Source organism: Heloderma suspectum, chromosome 1 (assembly GCF_057233095.1).
Source record: "Heloderma suspectum isolate Gila_16-S chromosome 1, 16-S_ref, whole genome shotgun sequence".
In the NCBI taxonomy this organism is placed as follows: domain Eukaryota; kingdom Metazoa; phylum Chordata; class Lepidosauria; order Squamata; family Helodermatidae; genus Heloderma; species Heloderma suspectum.
Window position 1 is genome coordinate 195743728 of NC_139458.1, and position 23782 is coordinate 195767509.

General features: G+C 44.1%; 1 protein-coding gene across 2 annotated transcripts in view; it reads left to right on the forward strand.

Moving 5' to 3' along the window:
* Positions 1 to 1420: 1420 nt before the first annotated feature.
* ZNF804A (zinc finger protein 804A) overlaps positions 1421 to 23782 on the forward strand; it is a 390152-nt gene continuing 367790 nt past the window's right edge. Inside the window, exon 1 of one of the 2 annotated variants that reach the window (XM_084829868.1) lies at positions 1421 to 2014. In XM_084829868.1, the coding sequence (XP_084685994.1) occupies positions 1904 to 2014 (111 nt within the window). In that variant the 5' untranslated portion in view covers positions 1421 to 1903. The remainder of the gene's footprint in view (positions 2015 to 23782) is intronic. The other variant, XM_084829874.1, reaches the window with a different exon arrangement.

Sequence of the window (23782 nt, forward strand, 5' to 3'; positions counted from 1 at the left end):
CGGTTGGTTGCTCGCTCGCTCGCAAGTGGGAGGCTGCCGCTGGGGCAACCACGGCGTGCTTGCCAAAGCCCTTCCCACGTAGGATCGCAGCACCCAGAGAGGAGAGAGGCGTGCGTTCAGAGGCACCTTCTTTTGTAGGGCTAGGGCCCAAGACAAGACACGACACGAGCTCCACAGTGCAAGCCTCTGCGTGTCTACTCGGAAGTAAGCCCCGTTGAACTCAATGGGACTCACTCCCAGGAAAGCCTGTATTTGCCGCCTCAATGTGGGGGCAAGGAGCTCGGTCCCTCTCTCCGCCTCCCCTCATTTTTAGTCTAGAAGTTGGTGCAGGGCCCCGATCCAGATCTTCAAAGCTGCCCCCCCCCGCAACCCCCACGCTGGGGTCCGGATTAGGGTCCCTGGCCTGCGCCCACTCTAGAGCGGAGGTGGGGAGAGAGATCTAGTTGCTAGATACACGCATACAGTCATGTCTGTCTCTGCCCTGCCCTCTCCCTGGCTGACGCTGGAACCGGGATCTCGGGGGCTGCGTTCTGCTGGCGGTCCCGGTGGGCCCAGCGGCTCAGTTCAGCTCGGTGGGGGCCCCCTTGAGGCCTGAGCCTCCGACGGGAGGCGGCAGGCAGTGGGCGAGCGGGCAAAAGGCGTCAGAGCATAGCCAGAAGAAAACTCCCCCTAGCCCACCATCCCGTCTGTTCGTCCGCCTAGGTGTCCGTGGGAAGCCAGCGCGTGGGAGACCGGCGCCGCCGCCTCCCCACGTTGCATGCTTCCAGCGGCATTTGGTGCTCCGCTACACCTCCTCCGAGCAGGGAAGCTCCGCGGAGCTCGGAGGGCTCATAGCCGCTGACTGGCAGTGCCCTGCCCCGCAATCGTGTCCGCAGGCGCAGAATGCCCGCCGAGCCGCAGACCCTGAAGCGAGCGGCCGTCGATTCTGCCCCGGCGCGGACTGGACAGGGGCGTTTTTCCCTAGAGAGCGAGAGAGAGGCGGCTGCGAATGTCACCTGCCGGGAGAGGGGATTCGATGCAGCTGATGGGAAGGCTTCCCCCAGCCAGCCAGCCAGCCAGCCAGCCAGTCCCGGACTGACGCTCGCTTACCTTTAATTTTTTTTTTAAATCCCCCCCCCCCGATCTTTTACCTGGGTAACGGCAGCGGCCGTTGCGGCTGGGGGTGCCCTCTTTCCTCCCCCTCCTCTGCCCGTGATTGCTCTTTTTCTGCGGAGGGCTCGAGCCCAGAGCGAGGGGGATGCTGGGCTGCTGGGTTTTGTTTTTGTTGTTGCCTGGGTGGGGTGGGGGGAGAGGGAGAGAGAAGGCGGCGTGTGACAGATGCACTACCCCTCTGACAGTTCCCAGGCTCAGCCTAGAGTGGCTCCCTGCCATTGGCTCGGTGCAACGGAGCGGCAAGCTCTGCGCGCTATAATAGCGCCGTGCCTGCGAGAGGCGGCAGCTCAGACTCCTTCGGCGAAGCTCGAGAGATGCTGATGCTGCTGAGGCTTCCCCTCCTCCTCCTCCAGCCAGCTCTGCCCTGGGAGAGACTGTGGCAGCCCAAGGCCGCCGTCTCCTGCCATTGATTGCTAAGCTCGCCTGCTGCTGCGGGGTCGCTCTGATCCCCCCCCCTTTTTTTTCTTTTCCCCGCCCTGCGGAAAGGAAGGACGAGCTGGGCTGCTTCTGCCGCTGCCATCGCCTTAGTTGGGAGAGAGCAGAGCGCGCGCGCGCAGCCGGAGGCAGAGCGGTGCATGCCTGTGTGTGGAGGGGGGCTTGGCTTCCCCCCCCCGCGGGTCTCCCCGCTTCCCCAGCCTCGCCCCGCCAAGCCTGCCTGCCAGCCAGCGCACCCCGGCGCCTTGTGGCTGGCTGATCTGGCGCCCTTGGGGCGCATGGAAACGGCTGCCGCAGCCCACGAGGCGGCTGCCCCATGGAGTGTTATTACATTGTCATCAGCTCGGCGCATCTCAGCAATGGGCACTTTCGCAACATCAAGGGAGTTTTCCGAGGTCCTCTCAGCAAAAACGGCAACAAAACTCTGGTAAGTGTGTTCCGTGATGTGTGTATGTTTTTTTTTTTTTTTAAGGCATTTGTGTGTTACTACGTTATTTTGGCCGTCCCTATTTGTCCCCCGTCTTCTTCCCTGCCCCACTTCTGTTAATGCTCTGCTTGCACTACTCTGGATTCAGCACCCGGGAGTCCTGGACAGTTCCGAGCGGTGCGCTCTAATGGAGGTTCTCCCTCCACTCGCCTGTGTCGCTTTGTTGAAGATGTTGAGATGTTGTTGCTAAGGGGGGACGGGGGCGGGAACGCATCGTTCGTACAGAATTTCTTCTCGGTTCCCCCCCCCCAATAAGTTTACTTGTGTCTCTTCCCAGACTGGACTGCCCAGTAGGATTGTGCTCTTCTGGCCTGGTTTATGGTAACCCCCAGTAGAAGGGGGCCCAGAGGCTTTTTTGTTATTGATAGAGGCACTGGTCAGTTTTGAGTTATTTTACCCCAGGATGGCAGAGTGTTTAACAAGCTGTAAAGTTATCCAGGTTACTACTCCAGAGGAGGAAGGAGATCCATCAGGTTCTGACACTGCAATTAACCCCAGCTTTGCCTGGATAGGAATTAGGTGGTTGGGGTCTTCAGGAAGAGCAAAGGCAAACACAAAGACCCCTGAACAATTGAGCTTTGGATTGGAACTATTCCAGGATGATGATGACTCCAAGAGAAGTTCAGAGCATCTTTCCCTGTTGATGGGAGTGGGAAGATTTAAAGCAACTTCCACACACACTCTCACGTGGAAATTGATTTGACTTAAAAGTGTTGAAGTCCTAAATCCTCTCACTGGGGAGATGGGATGTTTTGAGTGTGCATATGATAGAACTGTTAATCAGCATCATGGGATGGCCCCAGTTCAGAAATTTTAAGGACACAGCTACCTAAATGATTATTTTTGGATATTTGGGATGACAGCCAAATTACATTTTGTAAGCTTGTGTGTGTTGGATTGACAACTTTTCAGTTTCCCTTAGACTTGTAAACTAGCCCATGCTTCTTTTGTCATGAAATGGTCACATTTATTGTGTCTGACTGTCTGAAAGCATTGCCACTGTATGAAATTCTTTCTTAAGAACATTGGTGTTCGTTTGTTTTCATATGAGATATAGGAAGTCTGTTGACTGTGGACCTCGGAGGATCTCAGTCAAAATATGACATGGGCATCCCTGGGTACAGATTTGGAAGTAAGATGGAAAGAACACTGCTTTCTCATCACTTTTTCATCCTGAAACTTTTCTATAGCAGGAATGGAATAGGGAATTCAGCATGTAATTTTTTTATGGGAGGGAAAAACCCTCTATGTTTGCTAAAGGTGGCTGTCTAGTAATTTATCTGTAAGTAGACATTAAGCAAAGTTTGAGGCAAGACCTGAAGGTACTTCATATGCTAAATAGAAATGACCTCAGTCTTGGAAAAGCACAACAATGACTTTTGTATTCTAGACCTTTAAAACCCTCTTCTATAGTAGTAAGCTATTCACTTGAAATATCCTGTTCATTCATGTTTTATCAAACAAAAAAAAATGTGAGTTTGATTACTGAACTCTCCCAAGAAAGGATGAGGCAGGCAAGAAATGAATTACTGATGAAATTCTGATGCAACATATAAGCAGTAACACATTTGAATCCATATTGGTTAAACTGTGGCAAATTGTGTTTCCTCTCATTTTCTAGTATGCTGTGTTTTTTATTACCACAGAAGTAAATGGTTTGTATATAGCCAACAGTTCTCTGTACCTTTGCTAACTAATATCATGATTCCAAACACAATTACCTGGAAGCAAGTCCCCATAACACTAATGACACATTTTGGATCATGACTCCAAATAGGCTTAAAACTGAAGTATCTATAACTACATTCATTATAATGGAAAATAGATGTCTGTACAGAAGAAGTTATACATTACTCCTAATTGACTGGAGGATTACAGCTTCAAGCTGATGTACTTCTAAAAGTAGCTGTAAAGTTCTGTTTGGTGAAATACCCTATGCATTTCTAAATGTCATGTTGAACACATTCTAAAACATGTGTCAAATGTCTTTTGTTATGCTCACCTAATACTGATGAAAAATCAACATCTGCTTGTTATTCAGCATGATTGGGAGAAAATCTTAATTTTCTTAGGGTGCTATCCTATGCATGTTTAGATGGGGGGAATCCTATAACTCTCAGTGTTCCTCAGTCAGCACAGCTGCTTGCACAGCACAGCTGGCTGGGAAATGCTGGGAGTTATACAACTTTTCCCCTTCTAAACATGCATAGGATTGTGTCCTTAAGAATGTATACTTATTATCACATTCTCATTTAGAAAGGTACTAAATGACATCAATTTTTGACTCCTGGCATAATATTTTCTGCTTTGCCATTATTCTGGTAAGTGGCAAAATTGGCTTTTGCCTCAGATCTAATTTAGTCTCTGTATTTTGGGAGTATTTTTTTTTTAAAAAAAACATAATATAATGAAAGTGATACAACAGACTTTGTGAAAGGTAATATAAGGGAAATCTACTTATAATACAACCTAATGCTCTCAAGAATGAAACTCATTTCTCTTTGAAATCAAATGCAAAATTATTTCACAGAGGCAGTCAACCTGGATGTACATGTACTTCTTAAAAACTTACCAGGGAGTTTTGAGAGTTTTCATGAAAAGAAATATACAGTATGTGTAATTTTGAGTGCCTATCTTCTCTATTTAAGGGCATTATGTATTTTAAAAAAGAAACAGCCAAATGAACAGAGGGAAAGAAAGGGCTGTCACCCAATTAACAAGATTATTTTATTATTTATTTAGAATGTGTTGGATCACCTCTCCACTCAATGAATTATCAAGGCAATGTACAAACAAAAGCAAAGAAAGGAAAATACATAAACTACAGAAAGTTTGAACAATGTTTTGTACACTTTTACTTGGGTATATAATAAAAACCAAGCAACATTAATGATTAAAAAGCTTGGTGGACTTCACCAGACAACTAAAGGTCAATTCAAAGGATGCTAGCCAACCATCCTGGGGAGGGATTTCCACAATGAGGGTGCTGCTATGTAAAAGACCCTGTCTTGAGTCCCCACCAAACTCAATGCTCTAGGAGGTGGGACAGGTAACACAGCCTCAAGGAATTCAGACTTTGGGCAGGTTCATACAGGAGAAGGTGGCCTTTCCTGTGAGTTTCCATATATTAAAGAATCAACTCTGCATGACTTTTCATAATAACAAAACAATAGTTCTGAACAAAAACAGTTTTTTTAAAAAATAAATACATGCAGATGTCCCAGCAGGTCGCACCTTAGAAGATGCATTCCATTCCGTGGAAGAAGGAAGGTAGAATGCCTCTTCTAAGTCAGTGCTTGCCACCTGTAATAAGCACTTCCATTAAAAATAATTAACCTTTTAAAAATGTGTTGCCTAATCAATCTGCAGCATTTAAAAAAAAAAACAATCAAAAGTTCTTAAATGTAACTGAATAAAAGTTTCAGCCCAAGACAAAACATATACCTGCCAATGGTGCCCAAATTAGCATAGTCCATTGTGTCATCAAAGCCCAAATCTAGTTATTGTCAATAGTATCTGTGAACAGTGGAATATGGTGAAAAGCAATGATTTTTTCAGAGTCTTGGGTTGGTTTTGCCAAGGTATAATATAAGGTCTAATAATATGCCTTCATCCCTGAAGGGATTAAGGTGTACTATTCCACCAAGAAACAGCATACATCTCTACATATTTTTTTCCTCTACTAAGGAAAAAATGAACTTTCATCCATACCTGTTTGTTTCATCAGCAATATATGATCAACTTCAGCATGGCAAGCACACCATGTTTTGCTGGCAGGGGAGTGAATACTTTGCCAGGAAACATCAGAAGTGGAAGTACCCATAGTACTGGTTAAAAGAAAAATGAATAATTTGAGAGGTAATTAAAGGGCCTTAGCTATTTCTGCTCCGTTTGGGGTTTACGCTATTCTTCTGTTTGTGCAGTTTTTTCATTGGCCAAGAGGGGCCGCTGCTGAGCAGCTTATCCCCCCCTCTTCTGCTCACTTCTTTCTCTTCTTCACTAACTTTAGCATGTGTTGTGGTCTTTAGAATGAAAGCTGTGCTGCAATGGGACATAATGTCACTCCTTGTGAGAAGACCCCCTTTGGTGGTCTGGGGAGAATGGAAGCAAAAATCCCACTATTCCAGGCTCTTTCCCAACCTTCTAGTTGTGAAGAAAGGAGGTAGAGGGCAGGGACTGGAGCTTTCTGTTCCCCTGGTGTTGGAGTCCCTGGAAGGATTATTGTGAAAGTTTAGTTATATAGCATTAAAGACAGAAAACAAAGTCAAAGACTCTCCCTTTGTATCGCCCACGGCAGGAAAGTGTGACACAACTTCATCTTCACAGGGTTTACTGTTCTGATATGAGAGACATGAATGTTTAGGTGTAGAGTGGATGTAAGCAGAGCCTGAAGAATTGAGAAAGGGGGGAGGGGAGAAGGGGTGTGCAAGATCTATATAAAAGACACGTAAGAAAAGTGGGGAAGGATTTAAATTATAAACGTTGTAGTTCAAAACAGCAATGGAGGGGAGGATAAGAAGTCTGAGAAAGATACTATAAACTGATGCAAATTTTTTAAAAAGAAAAGTGCAGTCTATACATGTCTACTCAGAAGTAAGTCCCAATGGTTTCACAAAGGCTTAGTTCCAGGTAAGTGCATATAGAAGTGTGACCTAAAGGGGCATGGAACTGAACAGATAAGCGTAGAAGATGTATGTCGCTATATGTCATAATGCAAATTGTGTGATTAAGGCTGCAGCCCTATACATATTTACCTGGTAGTGAGCACCATCTAGCTCAATAGGCCCTGCTTCTGAGTAAACATGCATTATGCATAGGATTATATTGTAAGTATTGATGAGGGGCAGGGATGTTGCCCTATTGCCTTACAGATGTTTTGGATGAAAACTCCCATAGTCCTTGACCATCTCTCATGCTTACAGGAGTTGTAGGCCAAAACATCTGGAGGGCACCAGGTTGCTTGCCCCTCATGTATGGAATGCACAGTAAAGTTGGCAACGATGTATATTCTGGAGTAATAATAGTGGATATAGCTTGTTGTTGTTGTTGTTGTTCAGTCGTTCAGTCGTGTCCGACTCTTCGTGACCCCATGGACCTTAGCACGCCAGGCCTTCCTGTCCTGCGCTCTCTCCCGGAGCATGCTCAAGTTCGTATTCATTGCATCGGTGATGCTATCTAGCCATCTCATCCTCTGCCGTCCCCTTCTTCTTTTGCCTTCAGTCTTTCCCAGCATCAGGGTCTTTTCCAGAGAGTTTTCTCTTCGCATTAGGTGGCCAAAATATTGAAGCTTCAGCTTCAGTATCTGTCCTTCCAATGAGCACTCAGGGTTGATTTCCTTTAGGATTGACTGATTTGACCTCCTTGCAGTCCAGGGGACTCATAAGAGTCTTCTCCAGCACTACAGTTCAAAAGCATCAATTCTTCAGTGCTCAGCCTTCCTTATAGTCCAGCTCTCACAGCCATACATTACTACTGGGAAAACCATAGCTTTGATTAGACGGACCTTTGTCGGCAAGGTGATATCTCTGCTTCTTACTATGCTGTCTAGGTTTGCCATAGCTTTCCTCCCAAGGAGCAAGCATCTTTTAATTTCATGGCTACAGTCACCATCTGCAGTGATCTTGGAGCCCAAGAAAGTAAAATCTGTCACTGCTTCCATTTCTTCCCCTTCTATATGTCAGGAAGTGATAGGGCCAGATGACATGATCTTAGTTTTTTTAATGTTGAGTTTCAGACCAGCTTTTGCACTCTCCTCTTTCACCCTCAACAAGAGGCTCTTGAGATCCTCTTCACTTTCTGCCATTAGGGTGGTATCGTCTGCATATCTGAGGTTGTTGATAATTCTCCCGGCAATCTTAATTCCGACCTCTGATTCATCCAACCCAGCATTTCTCATGATGTACTCTGCATATAAGTTAAATAAGCAGGGTGACAATATGCAGTCTTGTCATACTCCTTTCCCAATTTTGAACCACTCGGTTGTTCCATGTCTGGTTCTTACTGTTGCTTCTTGACCCGCGTACAGGTTTCTCAGGAGACAGGTAAGGTGGTCTGGTACTCCCATCACTTTAAGAATTTGCCACAGTTTGTTGTGATCCACACAATCAAAGGTTTTAGCGTAGTCAATGAAGCAGAAATAGACGTTTTTCTGGAATTCTCTTGCTTTCTCCATGATGCAGCAAATGTTGGCAATTTGATCTCTAGTTCCTCTGCCTCTTCGAAACCCAGCTTGTACTTCTGGTAGTTCTTGGTTCACATACTGCTGAAGCCTAGCTTGTAGGATTTTGAGCATCGCTGGCATGTGAATTGAGCGCAATTGTGTGGTAGTTTGAACACTCTTTGGCGTTGCCCTTTTTTGGAATTGGAATGTAAACTGACCTTTTCCAGTCTTGTGGCCATTGTTGAGTCTTCCAAACTTGTTGGCATATTGAATGCAGCACTTTAACAGCATCATCTTTTAGGATTTTAAATAGCTCAGCTGGAATACTGTCATGTGTGCTAGCTTTGTTGTTACTAATGCTTCCTAAGGCCCACTTGACTTCACTGTCAAGGATGTCTGGCTCAAGTTCAGTGACCGCACAAACATGGCTATCAGGGACATTAAGATCTTTCTTGTATAGTTCTTCTGTGTATTCTTTCAGGTGAGGAATAGATTTCAGGGATTAGACCTGATAGACAGAGTGCCTGAGGAACTATGGACGGAGGTCCGTAACATTGTTCAGGAGGCAGCAACGAAATTCATCCCAAAGAAAAAGAAATGCAAGAAAGCCAAGTGGCTGTCTGATGAGGCTTTACAAGTAGCTGAGGAAAGAAGGGAAGCGAAAAGCAAGGGAGAAAGGGGAAGATATATCCAACTGAATGCAGAGTTGCAGAGAATAGCAAGGAGAGACAAGAAGGCCTTCTTAAATGAACATTGCAACGAAATCGAGGAAAACAACAGAATGGGAAAGACTAGAGATCTCTTCAAGAAAATCGGAGATCTCAAGGGAACGTTTTGTGGAAAGACGGGCATGATAAAGGACAAAGAAGGCAGGGACCTAACAGATGCAGATGAGATTAAGTAGAGGTGGATATAGCTAGAATGTGTCAAAAGATTCCTTTCTGTGATGGTTTTAATTTGGGAGAGGGGTAACTATAAAATGGCAATATATGTGGTATGAGATGAAATATGAACATAAAAGAATCATTGACATTAGCCCAGTGGGAACTGGACAAAACATAATAAAACATAACAAAAAAATCAAAACTGTCCACACACAATGCACTTGAACTGACCTTTAGCACAGCTAGGGATGGCGGAGAAATCCGCCATGGACTCCAATGAGGCCGGATTCTAAAGAAGTCCCCCGGAGTCCGTGGTGGAATGGACTGCTCCCCCCTGCCACTTGGGGTGGAATGACTCCTCCCCCCTGTTAATCAATGGAAGCAGCTACTAGGAAAGGTGGTGGACTTCCTTTTAGTGGATGTTGCCAAGGAAATGAAAGCAATTTTGTGCTGGGTGTCCTGTGATATGCCTTTCAGCTCCACGGTTCAGTTGTTTTCACTTCAGTTAAGATGGTCTGGCAATCCACTTCAACTATTTAGGGAAGGGGTGCAGAACGGCAGGCTCAGGCACCAAATTTGGCCTTCCGTGAGTCACAATCCGGCTCTCCAGGCTTTCCTAGAAAGCCATGCTCCCATCCCATCCCATCCCATCCCCTGCCCCCCACCCCCTTTTCCTCAACTACTGATCATTTGGTGTTTTTTTTCCTGGCTTTTACACAGTTTTTTCCCCATTCTGAAAGGATGAAATGCTCTCATAAAGCTTAGTTCCTAGCAGCAGGAGCTTTAAGTAAGATATGAAGGTGTTTTTGTTTTTTGGCTCTACCCCTTTTGCCTTTGGTATCCCATTGGGATGTGATGCTCCAAAATGGAATTCAGCCCTCAGGCCAAAAGAGGTTCTAAATTTTAGGTCCATAACTCCGTGGATTTCTTTAGATTCTGTGCGACTAGAAATGGCAATGATGTCTGAAGTTGCTCTTTCATCTCCCAATCCTTCCTACTGAACCAGCTGTCATTTTTAAAGACACAGAAGAATATACCAAAATGTTCCAGGAAGCCCCTTAAGCATATTGTCTATGGACAGCCTTTGCCAGCCTGGTGCTTAAAAAAAAAGAAAAAAAATTATAATTCCAAGCATGCCCTACCATTGGCCATGTGGGTTGGGGCTGATGGAAGTTGAAATCCAAAATATCTTGAGGGTATCAAATTGGGAAAGCCTGGTCTAAAAGGCCATAGCTGAATGGTAGAGTGCCTGCTTTGCATGCAGAAGGTCTCAGGTTTGATCCCTGGCATTTCCAGGTAAGGCTGGAAAAACCCCGGCCTGAAACCATGGCAAGCCGCTGCCAGTCAGTGTAAACAATATTGGGTTAGATGGACCAAGACTCTGACTCAGTATAGAACAGCTTCCTATGTTCCTAAAACAAAGGTGACCAACTGGGGACCATTAATCCAGCCCTCAATTATCTGGCCCCTGGTTCCCTTGCAAACTTCAAGCAAGGTGTGATAGACATTTTGCTCAGGGTTTTTTTTTTTTGTCATTAGCAATATATTAGATTTTTTTTCATTTTCCAGTACAATGCAAACAGTAAACCCTTCACTTCTTTAGCTTTCCCACTCCCTTCTTCATATCATCCTGAATTTAAAGAGTAAAGGTTTTGTGTCTATCGGTAAAATCATTAATCGAAAATTGGATAAATTTATAGTTACATAAAAAGATAAATCAAAGTAAAATAAAATAAAAGATCCATGTCAAGCACACCTTTTTGCTGGCCTGCACTGGTTTTCCTGTGGATCACAGTACTCTGCATAAAATTCAAGAAAATTTCCCCATATTCACTAGAGTTTGTTTTCTTTCAGTAATTTTACTATTTTTTTCTGTTGTTGCATTTTAATTGAGTTTTAATGCATTTGTTTATTATTTTAATCAAGTTGTATTTAAGATTGTAAGTTGCCTTGAGTGCCATCTTTTTTCTTGGTTGAAAGGTGGGTTACACATCAAACAAACAAACAAACAAACAAATTGGTGTAATCTGCCCTTTCATGGGCAGCCAAGGTCAATAGATCTTGAATCCAATTGTATATTGTTTGGGGTTTATTTGCTTTCCAGTGTCGTAGAAGAAGAATGTGCTAAGCCATTAGTGTGGCCTTACCAAATCCTGCAGCATGGTCCTCTGCCAAGTTCCATTTGCCTGGGATGTATCTCTAAGGCATGGACATCTTTTTAATCGAGTGAGGTTTCCAGGATCATGTTGATCCTGTCTAGGACTTCAAGCCAGAAAGGCTGGCATCACTACTGTGCAACTCCGTAACATATGCACTAGATTAGTCTGTGGACTGTTCCACCTCCGACACTTATCAGCCTGTGAGATGCCCAGGAATGTGAATAAGTGCTGTATAATAACATCTTTTGCTGTATAAGCTGAAGCTTGAGATCTACGTTAGATGGTTTCACAGATCTCAAGGCTGCTTTCCACTGGGAGGACTTCAGTTTGGTTTCCACCTCTGTATTAGTTATAAGAAAAGAAAGAAAGAAACGATGAGGCTCCATATCTGTTTCATATCACTGCTACTGCATTGATTCATGATCACTTTTAAAAGGTAAATGAATTCTGCCAACCTACATCTTGAGGCCAGACTTGTTTCTCAAGCCCACCATCACATCACCACTCCCCCAATGCTGATCTTGTTGTGCCTGAGCAGTGCACGTATGCTCTTTTCTTGCCTACATGATCTTACAGCCTGGCCATCCATGAGAGGGGCTGGATGGCTCCAGCCTTAGAATGTGGAGATTCTAATGGCTTCTGGGCTAATGTATGGAGGCCATAGAGACCCCCAAGAATACAGAAGCTAGCCATCCAACTGTCACACATTTCAAGTTTGCTTCTGCCTTTAATATTTAAGGAGCAAATCACTTACGGAGTGTGCTGCATTCTCTTCAGGGTACACTACAGTGGATCCAAAATTTATACTAAGAAGCTGGTCACTTGCCTTTGTCCAGTTTTGCTTCTCAGTTGCAACCATTGACCTGGAGGTGAAACTTCTCCTCTGCAAGCCTCTTGTGGGCCCATCCTTTGGGAGTTCATCTTCTATTCCATGTACAAAAGAGATAACACCAATGCATATATATATATATATATATATATATATATATATATATATAAAGTAAAGGTGTCCCCAACCAGTCATGTCCGACTCTAGGGGGTGGTGCTCATCTCCATTTCTAAGCCGAAGAGCCAGCGCTGTCCGAAGATGCGTCCGTGGCCATGTGGCCGGCATGACTGAACACCGAGGTGCACGGAACACTGTTGCCTTTCCCACCAAAGCAGTACCTATTTATCTACTTGCTATTTCTTGCTTTCGAACTGCTAGGTTGGCAGGAGCTGGGACTGAAGACGGGAGCTCACTCCGTCATGCGGCACTCGGGTCTCGAACTGCTGTCCTGCCGACCTTCCAGTCTGCAGTTCAGCGTCTTAACCACTAAGCCACACACGGCCCAACATATATATATATATATATATATATATATATATATATATATATATATATATTCAGATGGCTTTGAAGTAAGACCCCACAAGACCTCAGCATATAATTCATACCAACATGGTCCATCCTATCCTGATTGTATCAAACCTGCAGATTAGCAGCTGATGTTAAGATCAGTCACAGTCATGTAAATGCAAAATAAGTTTCTAGATTTGCTGCATGACAGTTGCACGGACCAATTTGCCACTGACAGAAGAGCACCTCGGGCAACTGCTAAGGTTGGATTGAGGAAACTGTTGTGCATATTGCTTTTCAGTATCTGTTGGAGGTGGAAATGAAAACCTTATGGAGAGTCGGCATATGTTGTTGGCAGCACTGTAGGCAGCATAATAAGGGGAAAGAATGTAGAAAGTGTCTGCAGTGACTGGTTATTTTTTAGCTGCTAACATTTTTGTGTCTGTGCTCTGATTTGTCCAGCCTGATGTGTGTGGTGCCATATCAGCCCTGCAAATTGACAATTTCAGACATTTGTAATACAGAATAAATACTGCCTTGGGATGGTTTCCTACCTGAAATTCAGTCTAGTAATATTTTAAATGAAATAAATAATAATAGGAGGACATTACTTATGTGAAAAACCTGTTTCAAGGGGTAGGAAGCTTGGAAAAACAAAACTCCCAGAAGACCATTAATATTTCTTTCTCCAAAAAGCCACGTCATGTCTTGTCAGCTACAATCTTGTGTGCACTTGTGAGCAAGCCCACTTAAGTCAGTGGGCCTTCCTTCTGACTGAGGTTGCATAGCATCAGGCTCCATGTAAACTTGTAATCTTCCTGATTTCAAAAGCAATCTTTAGGATTTTTGATACCCTTTCACAAATGGTTGCCCCTGAACTGAAGGTCTGGGTGCTCTTCACAAGGAATGCTTACGCTGATTTTTGTCCGAATGGGTCTTTCACGCAAAAGTAAAAACCTGCAGTGTCTGGACTGGGCGATTTCACCTCTGCATTCGGGCCTGCATGAATCATGTTCACAAATGGCACAAATAGTGTGAAAGGGGTTCATGTGCTTTTTAGTTTCAGATGTGAACACAGCCTTTGGTTATCGTAGACTAGACCAATAAGGTGCCTCGCTGAATGTATCTATAGTATTTTAGTTGTGGGTGCTAACAAAGATATTGGGTGGCGATATTCCTATGGAAAAGGAGTAAAGGGTGGCTAGGATTTCTGTATGCATCTTGAAGGTGCCAGATGAAACTGGGACAAAGACTGTTCATGAAGTGGGGATATATCTAGGTGAGTCAAAGTTCTTCATAACAAGAACTTCAGTGAGGAAAATACATTTTCAAACAACACCCCTCTTGTCCTAATAACACTGTTTAGTAAAGCTTGATAAATGATTATGCTACTACTGTGAGAGCTCCAGTGGTGCTTGCTTCTCTTTACTTAAAAATAACAGAGGAAAATGATAAAGAATCCATTTTTTTTTAAATTGTAGGGTGGCAGATTAAACAATAAGCCAAGGGGGAAACCAACAATTGATCTTTGAAAGCAAATGGAGGAGAAGACAGTGATCTGGAGGGAGTTTGCTGTGGCAATATTTTATTTATTTATTTATTTATTTATTTATACTTCTATCTCGCCTTTCCTCACATGGAAGTCAGGGTGGCTCAATTGCTTGTGGACTTAGAAAAGGATGGTGGAATCTTTCCAAGCATTACATGGGTGATGATGCCACAATCTACTTTGTGCATAGGAACAGGCTTCCATATATGTATTCCCAGCTGGATGTGGAAGTGGCTGTAGAAATGGTTCACAACTCAGGAAATGGAGTGTCCAGTTGCCTGCTCAGGTGAAGGGTGGGGCAAGATCCATACTTCCCCACTCCCCTCTCTTTAACAAACAATGGATTGGTGGCATGTTAACTCTTTCGAAAGGGGTCCATGCATGAAGCCCCCACCCTGTAGGCTGGGGAGGGGTTGTGTGCTGAAGCCAAGAGAGTGATTTCCCTAAGGCTACCTGCTGTGTTTATGGCTGAAGTGGGATCAGCAATTAAACCTGGGGCACACATCGTAGTTACCACATGAGAGTATTTTTTTTTTTAATGCAAGCATTCTACTCAACATCTTTACTGTTTCTTTTAGTATCAAGGCATAAGCAAGGCAGGACCCACCCACCTGTTTTATTAGCAGTAAGGGTCCACTTTTCAAACAAGTATATAAATCCAACTTTAGCATAGTCACATTAATTTCCAGTCTTGTTTGTGGCTGGGTTCTCGCCCCGCTGCCCTCATTAAAAATACATCTTGGTAATTAACATAGACATGACCCTTCTGTTCCCACTTTGTTTATATACCATGTGACATTTGACAGCAGCAGCAGAAGAAGAAGAAGAAGAAGAAGAAGAAGAAGAGGAGGAGGAGGAGGAGGAGGAGGAGGAAACTGACAGACAATTATTTTTCTTCTTTCACTCTCCTGGGTTTTAAATGGTAGTAATGTCTGTTTTGCAAAGAAAGTCATGGGGATGATTCTGAAGCTGCTCCATGAAGGGTCAAAGTTGAATGACTTCTGTGGAAAGCATCTTATTAACAAAGAAAACAATCTATTTAGGGATAATTAAAACCAATCGACCACTTCCCAGTGGCTTAAATGAAGTGTGAACAAGGGTCTGACAAATACATATGCCAAGTTCCTTCCTGCGTTCCCCCCTCACCCCCTTCCTTATCATAAAACTCTTCATAAGAGAGCTACCATAGTGAGGGAGGAAGAGAAATAGAGGAGAGAACAAGAAGAAATGCAGGGAAGCATAAATACGCTTCAGTTTATGCATTACACAGTACCGAAGAGTTGCTCCCACATCGTTTGCAGTAATGCAGTCAGGGTGGATTGTGTGGCTGCAAGCTAGCTCAGCCTCCCCCAACCAGGGGGCACTCCAGATGTGTCAGACTACAGCTCCCATCATGCATGGCCAGCGGCTGACAGGGTAGCTGGTGCTAGAGGGCTGCATACTACACAATCTACCGTAAGCATTTGGGCAGTAGTACTATGAGAGCCACTGTGGCATGGTTGCCAGCCACACTAGTTACCACACTATTTCAGGCAATGAGAAGTGAGGTTCTGCAACCAGTGGCACCTATAGAAGCTGGGCCAGCATCAGCCCTTGGCATTCTTAGGCAGCGGCCGTGGCCTCTAGCACCTTGCCAGGACCAGCTGCTGATCGCCTGCTCTGGCCCACCCTCCTTGTTTTTCCTGGCTGAGCAGTCCGGGCAGTGCTAGGAGCCCGGATCCAGCCACCCTTCTGATTTCCCCAGGGCCCCTGACTTGATGTTGCTCTGGGGCATTGTGGCAAATTAAAAGTGGGACTAGATTCAGCTGCTGAGCAGTGCTGCTGCGGCCATGTAAACCCCTCCTGGGGCTCACTGGCAGAGGTGAGTCACCAGAGGACACTTTGCTCAGGGCCCCCTCAAAACCAGAACTGGCCCTGTACATGTGCTCTTCCAGTTCAGGGAACCACATTCATCTAAGTGAAGTGAACAGTGCCAGCTCCAGGCTTTGAAGGCCCTTGGGCAATATACCCTCCACGGCCCCCCTCCCTCAGTGAGTCCACCTTCTCACCACCATGGTCCCCAGCAGCTCTTGCTCCTCATCCTCCTCCTCATCATGGCTCCTGCTTGCTCACTTGACAGGCAGAGATCCAGGGAGCAAGCAGGCCGTGGCATCTCCTGCCCCCTTCACCTTCTCGCCACCGCCATTGCCTGGGCCAAAGGGCGAGGCAGGTGAGCAAGCAGGTTGCCGTGGTGAAGAGGAGGAGCAACTCCAGGGGACTCTTGCCAGTGGGCTGCTGCTGGGGTGTGGGCCCTTGGCAGGTTCCTAGCCCTTGACACCAGCCTTAGAATTGAACATTGGACTTCTTAATCTGATAAGGAAAACTGTGCAGTAAAATGCTTAAATTCAAATATTCAGATTGTAGCTCTCTGCTGAAGTTAGAATATTCACCAGTATGTGATGCCAGAAACCTCCTTTTGGCTTTCTGATTTTGATATTTGACTCAAAAACAGTATTTAAAGTTCAGACCTAAAGGAGGTGACAGATGCTGTCTTTGCTCTCTGAAGAAAACTAGCTTTTACTTTAAAAAAAAAAAAATTGGCTTTGTTTGTTTGACTTTTAGCCATATGTTAAAGGCCAGAGAATCTGCCTGGTCAGTGAATATACCTGAAGTAATGCACTGGGAATTTGGCATTCTCTCTGAGTGGAATCTCTCAGCACACTTAGTTTACTGCTCAGCAGTGGGATTAAGGGATATTTCATTTGCTAGACGGAAACTCTAGCTTGTGAATGATCTTGTACTCACTCCACTAAAAATATCCAAGAGAAATGGAAAGATGCATTCTTTAAAAGAAAAAAAAAGCATTTATTTTTGTGAATGTTGCATATATGAGAACTGTGACAAAGCACTTGTCATGGTTTACTTTACTGAAGCTGCATGTGTGGATATTTATCCGGGTTCTCTTGCTGGTTGTAGTGGTTCATGGGTGTGTGCGTAGTTCTTGGCAGTTCAGATAGGCAGGATTCGGCAAATAATGACCCACATGCTTTATCAATATATACTTCCCCTTCTGAGTTTTCACTTCAGAGATGGAGACACTGGTGAAACAGGGAGACTCAGATGCATAGGACATGGTGGAAAGCTTGAATGGACTCTATGTTGCAGGCTGATCCTTCTTGTTTTCACAGCAAACGCCGACATGGGGCCAACACTAGCCAGCTATGTCCAAAAGAGAGAACTACAGTGGGTCCTATTTTACAGTGTCCTCTTTTACAGAGGATCCATCCTCTATCTGAAGGAATCTTCTTCTTGAAGGGCTGTCCACTCCAGGTGTAGTTTAAAGTCAAAGAACTATCAGGAGAAAGAGCGAGGCCTTCAAGTTGCTCATCAACAGTGAGCATCTGGACAGCAGACTGAGTAGACACACAGGTTATCTAGCCACAGTCTTCCCCACTGTGGTGAGATGTATTGTCTTTTCTGTTTAAATATAGTAATTATAAATGTGCATTTATACACATACATTAACATATGCAAATCCTTTGCCCTTTTGGTCCTTTCTGGCAGTGGCCACCTTAAACTATCGGGAGACCAGCCAAAGGAGCCAACGACCCCTCTTTATACTTATAGGTCCATGTGAGCGATACACACAAACATATATCAATGTTTCCAGGTGTCATTGCCAAAATGTAGCAAGAAATTGGTTGCTTAGGGCCCATTTTATGCATATCTTGTTTCACAGGAAGAATTGCCCAGGGGAAAAAAAAGTTGGTGTTTTCTGATCTTAACACCCATGAGAAGAAAAGGGGGCAGGGTACTGGTGCACATTCACCTTCTTAAAAAGGGGTTGCTGGTGGAGGTAGTGACTAAAGCATTGTGTGGCATATGATGATTCAGAGGAGGGGGCTTACTCCTCTTGAACATATCTGGGAACATGAGTGCCTGGAGCTTTGATTTCATCTTCAGGCATTCTAAACTTTTCACATCCTCATTCCTTCGTAATCAATTCAATTGCTGCAGAGGTCAGATATAACTAATCTAGCACTGTAATTTATAATCTTAAATTGAGGAGGATTTCTCACCAGGTTTTTAATCTTGGGTAGGGTTGACAACATATGAGAAAGGATACCTGTCCAGGTAGATAAATCAGTAGTCAGAAGTTACAGGCAGATTGATTTGTGGTGTATTCAGAGCAATGTCCTTCAGAGAGCTTCGGCTATTGGGCGGTATAGAAATAAATAAATAAATAAATAAAATAGAATTGTATGAAGGGTTTTACTTGTTTCTACACACGTGACTCTCAAACACTTCGGGCGCACCAACCTTTAAATATGATCCTTCTGAAAATGACAGTGGCAGATTAAGGTCCATTAATTTACATTCTTTTGCAGCCTATCTGCAAGAGCTAACTTCCCTCCCTGTTAGACATGCTTTTACCTTGGTCAGGTTCTTCTAAATTATTTCCACAGAATATTTGACCATCAATTTTATTTCTTTAACAGGCCAATAAATGACCGCCTTTGTGTAAAGGAATCAGCCAGATTGAAAATACTGTGCACTATGTTTTTTTTTGTCCAGTTCATCCAGGATTAGGTTTCTTTTGATAAATTTTTAGAGAGCCAACCATATGGCTTCAAAATTAGATGGTTGCTGGCTGGTGTAGATAAGTTTGTATAGGTTAGAAGTAGAATTAGGGTGGGCAAATTGTGGCCCTCCATGGGTTGTACCCAATGTTAGTCTAACCTAAGTTCTATTCATTTCAATGTCTGTACTGTAAGTAGGGCTAACATTGGATGACCCCATATGTTTTGGCCTACAGCTCCCATTAGCCCTAGCCAGCATGGCCAATTATGAGGGATAGTGGGAGTTGTATGCCCAAACATCTGGAGGACCACAAGTTGCTCATCCCTGCATTAGAAAGTCAGCTAGATGACTTCAAATTCAGTGATTCCTGGTGGGTTTAGCTAAGTTTGTAACCTTTGGAATACCTTTGTATGCAGTAGTAGCAGGAAAGTTAGTGCCATTTTTCTGACTCACAATAGTGTTAACTGCCAGGGGGATTTCTTAAACTTAAATGTTCTGGGTTTTTTTTTTTTAAGTATTATAAAGTGCTGAAGTATTCCACAGACACATTTCCAGAATCTGAGACATAATGGTACATGTACAGTTCTGTTGACCATAATGTTGCTCCATGCAACAGCAGACAAGTTTATGGCTGAGGATGGGTCAGGAATGTTCACATCTAACAGAGTCCGTGTATTGTGCATGCTGATCCTGTATCTTCTAGCTTCCTGGATGACCAAAAGCCATGTATTCCTCAAATCAAATATTTCAAAACATTTGAAGCTATTTCAGAAGCTACAATGGCCTTAAATAATAAGATTTGAAAACAAAGTACAAAAAAAGAAGTTATTGAATTCTAAGGTCACATTAAAATTGGTCAGATTTACTCATAGTTATGTGCTTAAATGCCATTGATTGCAATTAGGAATGGACTCACAAGGACTCCCCATGGCTGCCATTATGTACACAAGGGCTTTGTATGCATAACGGTTTGTCAGCTGGAGTCCTTATTGCCATGCGTGCTCCAACCGCTCTCACCATCTCCTCCTTGCAAGGAGTAGGAGGCCATAGCTCAGTGGGATAGAGCACCTGCTTGGCATGCAGAAGGTTTGATCCCCAGCATCTCCAGGTAGGGCTAGGAAGGAATCCTACCTGAAACCCTGGAGAGCCGCTGCCAGTCAGTGTCGACAACACTGGCCTAGATGGACCAATGGTCTGGCTCTCTATAAGGCAACTTCCTATGTTCCTATGAGATGGTGAGAATGTGCACACAGTGACTCTGGGCTGCTCCCACCAGGCACTTGGCGACTGGGTCCATCAACACCGCACAGCTTGGTGATCAGGGGCCAGGGGGCCAGGCAGGCAGGAGTCCAATGGCCCCCCAGACCCAGCTGGGTGTTCACGACATCCCTAATTGCAATATGAAGCAGATATATTTAACTTCCTTTGGATTTTACCCACAGTAAATAAGACATTTCTTAACATTTCTCATCTGTTTTTCAAAGGTTTTAGAAACCAGCCCCCCTCCCTCAGTCTTTCATATACACACACAGGTTTTTTACAATTACAATTCCTGTCTTTGTTTTTAAAATATTAAACTAGTTTATTTTTGTGAAGTTGGCATGTTGCTGATATTTCTAAAAAAAATGTTTGTGCGGCTCTGTCCTTAATTTTAAATAACTATAACCCTCCAAGTTCAATGGTCTCGCTGTGTTTTTATTAAAATTCCATGAGGTTGAGGTCTATGAATGCCTTCTGAAAATGCCATCTGTCGTTCAGGCTGTCTCTTGTCAGCCCATTCAGTAAGTGGCATTTTGTCAGATTTGTCTGTATCCCTCGACCGCCATCCAAATGGTGTTGGATCATGTGCAAATGTATTTGTACAAGCAATGACAACATGAGCATTACAAATATTATCTCTTAAAGAGTGCAAAATATTAGATCCTTTTAAAGCCAACATTCGTGGGTGATTTATAGACTAGAATGGCATTTTAATGCACACATGTGTGTTGGAATTACATTTTGACCAAAGAGATGATACATTATTTTCCATATGGGCAATGCTCAATTTATAAAGTGCTCTCACAGATAACTGGTCATGGTGAATGATGAAAGCAAAATCTTGAATGAATTGCTTTGAGTGAAAACCAGATCTTGCACCCCAGAGCAGGGCTGGGAATTTCGGAAGGGGCATGTGTCTTCCAAATGCGCATCTGACATTTTTCTCCAAAAATCTCCTTTCTAGAAACTGCCCTGCATAATGCACACATGACTGCATGCATACGCACACATTCTTTTAAAAACTCTCTCATGTTTATGGATAGGCAAAGTCTTGGAAATGTACACAACAACACATTCAATCTTCCTGAAGTTTGGGATTCTTGGCCAAAAGGAGATATATGATTTTTTCCCCCAGTACAGTTTCCAAAACATTGGCGCACATCATTCCACATTCACAAAGCACAATATAATCATGGCAGAGATTGCATGTTGTAGCAGATCTATTGGCTTAATTATGCACCATTCCCTATTCAAAATAACACACTTTCACAACAGTATAATCATGGTGGAGCATCACTTGTGCAATTAGGCTGTTTTGCCGCCGCACCACCCAGTGCAGTTCTGCTGAAAACATTCCCAGCCTGTTTGAGACACTTATCTGCAACTGTGTTCTGTTTTTCTCGAGGGAACAAAGATCTGTGGAGATTGGCAGCATCCCCACCTGATCTTTCAACAACAAAAACCAACTTTGAAGATTTGTCACAAGCACTTTAAAAAAGGGGACTCCAGGGAGCTCACAAATACTGGAGGCAAAAGATTAGGACAGGGAGAGAAAGTCTCAAGCACTATTACTGCCTGTTTCTCTGGCAGGACATCCCTAGGTATCTGACCTGCCTCACCTGGCTTTACAGTAGGGTGGTCATGTGTCCTTACAGTCTTCTAATTGACAGGCTGCTAGAGGACTGTCCTCTGTTTTGAAGATGTCCCCTATTTGAAGGGCTGTCCAATCCAAGCCCAGTTTAAAGATAAAGAACCATCAGGAGGGAGAATTGAATTTGCCCTTCAACAGCACCTGGACAGCAGACAGAGCAAGGCACATAGGTCACCTGGTCAAAGTCTGGCATGCTACAGTGAGATGTGGCGTATTTCTATTCTAGTTGTAGCAATTATTTCTAAATTTGCATCTATGCATATACATTGACATAGGCAAAGCTTCTGCAAATTGATATCCTCTGACGTTCTCTTTGGGGGCAATGCAATTGCTCCTCTGGGGTGATTCATCAGTGGCTACCCTACTTTACAGGCATGTGAGAAGTGTGCTGTTGACAGGTGTACCTGGAGCTAGTAGGCTGCAATGAGGGTAAATGAAGGGGGAGAAAAGCAAGAGGCAAGGGGTCCCCCCACCTTCAAGGATCTAGGATGAGGACTGTGGCGGGAGTTAAGACATGGTTCTTACGGCCTGAGCCACCTTGGATGTAGGAGAAATAAATTAGGCCTTGGTGACCAGCACTGTCCTCCCCGCTCTCTTCCCTGCATCACCATCACCCTAGTTTGTTGTCATGCCATTGGAGGGCTGTGGAGGCAGGAACACAATGAGACTGCAAGTATGCAGCTCCACTCACTTCCTCTCTGTGAAATCAATAACTAACCTATACGGTCGTCAACAGTGCCTCATAAGCAGCGCAGCGCTGAATTATTCATCTTGTGCTCTGTCAGCAGTTTTACTGTAGACAGCAAGACTACCAGCAGCGCCTAATCTCTGAGCACATAAGTCCATCTTCCGGTGATTATGGCCTATGAACGTATTTTATCATGGCTGGGCCAGCCGTTGTTTGCTCCTCTGACAAAATTGTGGCGGATTTGTTTTTTCCAGCCTGTGCTTCTTTCTTTTCTCACTGCTTATGTGTCCTGGGATTCATTTTTCTTCCTTTAAAAAACAAAACAAAACTTTACTTAAGCACGTGAAATGCTAAATGGTGGCTGAGGTTTAAAAATGGAAGCATTCAGAACTCTCATGTCTCATCCCTATGCCAATACAGTGTGGCTGTGATAACTCAATAACGTATTAACTCTATGCAAAACATAATTATCCTACTCAGTTTGTCTCTAATAGCTAGTCACGCACACACACACACACTTAAAATAATTGTAGAAAACCAGTCAGTCATTAAAAAGAGACAGAGCTTTTTCTTTTTAATGGAAATAATGGTTAAGGTCTAAGTATCTGTTCTTGGGTCTATTTTTAGAGCTCTCCTAAAAATGTTTGGAATGGATCAACTTAGTCCTGTGTGTATCTGTGTCTTAGACCTGGTCATGATTTGACAGTTTGAACTTGTGTTATACATGGGGCAGATGCAGTGAACTGTTTACCCAGAAGGATCTTTTTTTGGAGGGAGTGGGGAGGTGCATTATTAGGTCAAATTAGGAGCAGTCAGTAGGAATCATGGTTTGGTTTAGGGATGGCGGAGAATTTCTCCACGAATCTCGGGGAGGCCGAATGCCAACACATTCGACCCCCCAAAATTGGCGGTGAAATTCTCCGCCACCCCTAGAATTTTGAATTTCTTTTTGTGGTATATTTTAGCATACCTAATCACTGTGACTTCAGCAGAGGAGATAATTACCTTGTCGTGGTGCTTGAGCTTGAGCACCTCAATGATGTCATGAGCTAAACCGTGAAGGGACACCCAAGACAGGAAGGTCATTGCAGAGGTCAGACTAAATATGATCCCTGGGGGGAGGAAACGGCAACCCATACATATGTTGGTATACCATCGGAAGATGGGACTCCCAGGTCAGAAGGTGTTCAAAATGCTACTGCGGAGGAACAGAGGATAAGTTCAACTAGCCCTATATGTGACCACGCAGCTAACTCAAAGCTGAAAGGACGGCTAGCAGCCGATGGTGCTGGTGTTGAACGACGAATCCGATGTTCTAAAGATCAACACGCCATAGGAACCTGGAATGTAAGATCTATGAGCCAGAGCAAATTGGATGTGGTTATTGAGGAGATGTCAAGATAAAATATAGACATTTTGGGTGTCAGTGAACTGAAATGGACTGGAATGGGCCACTTC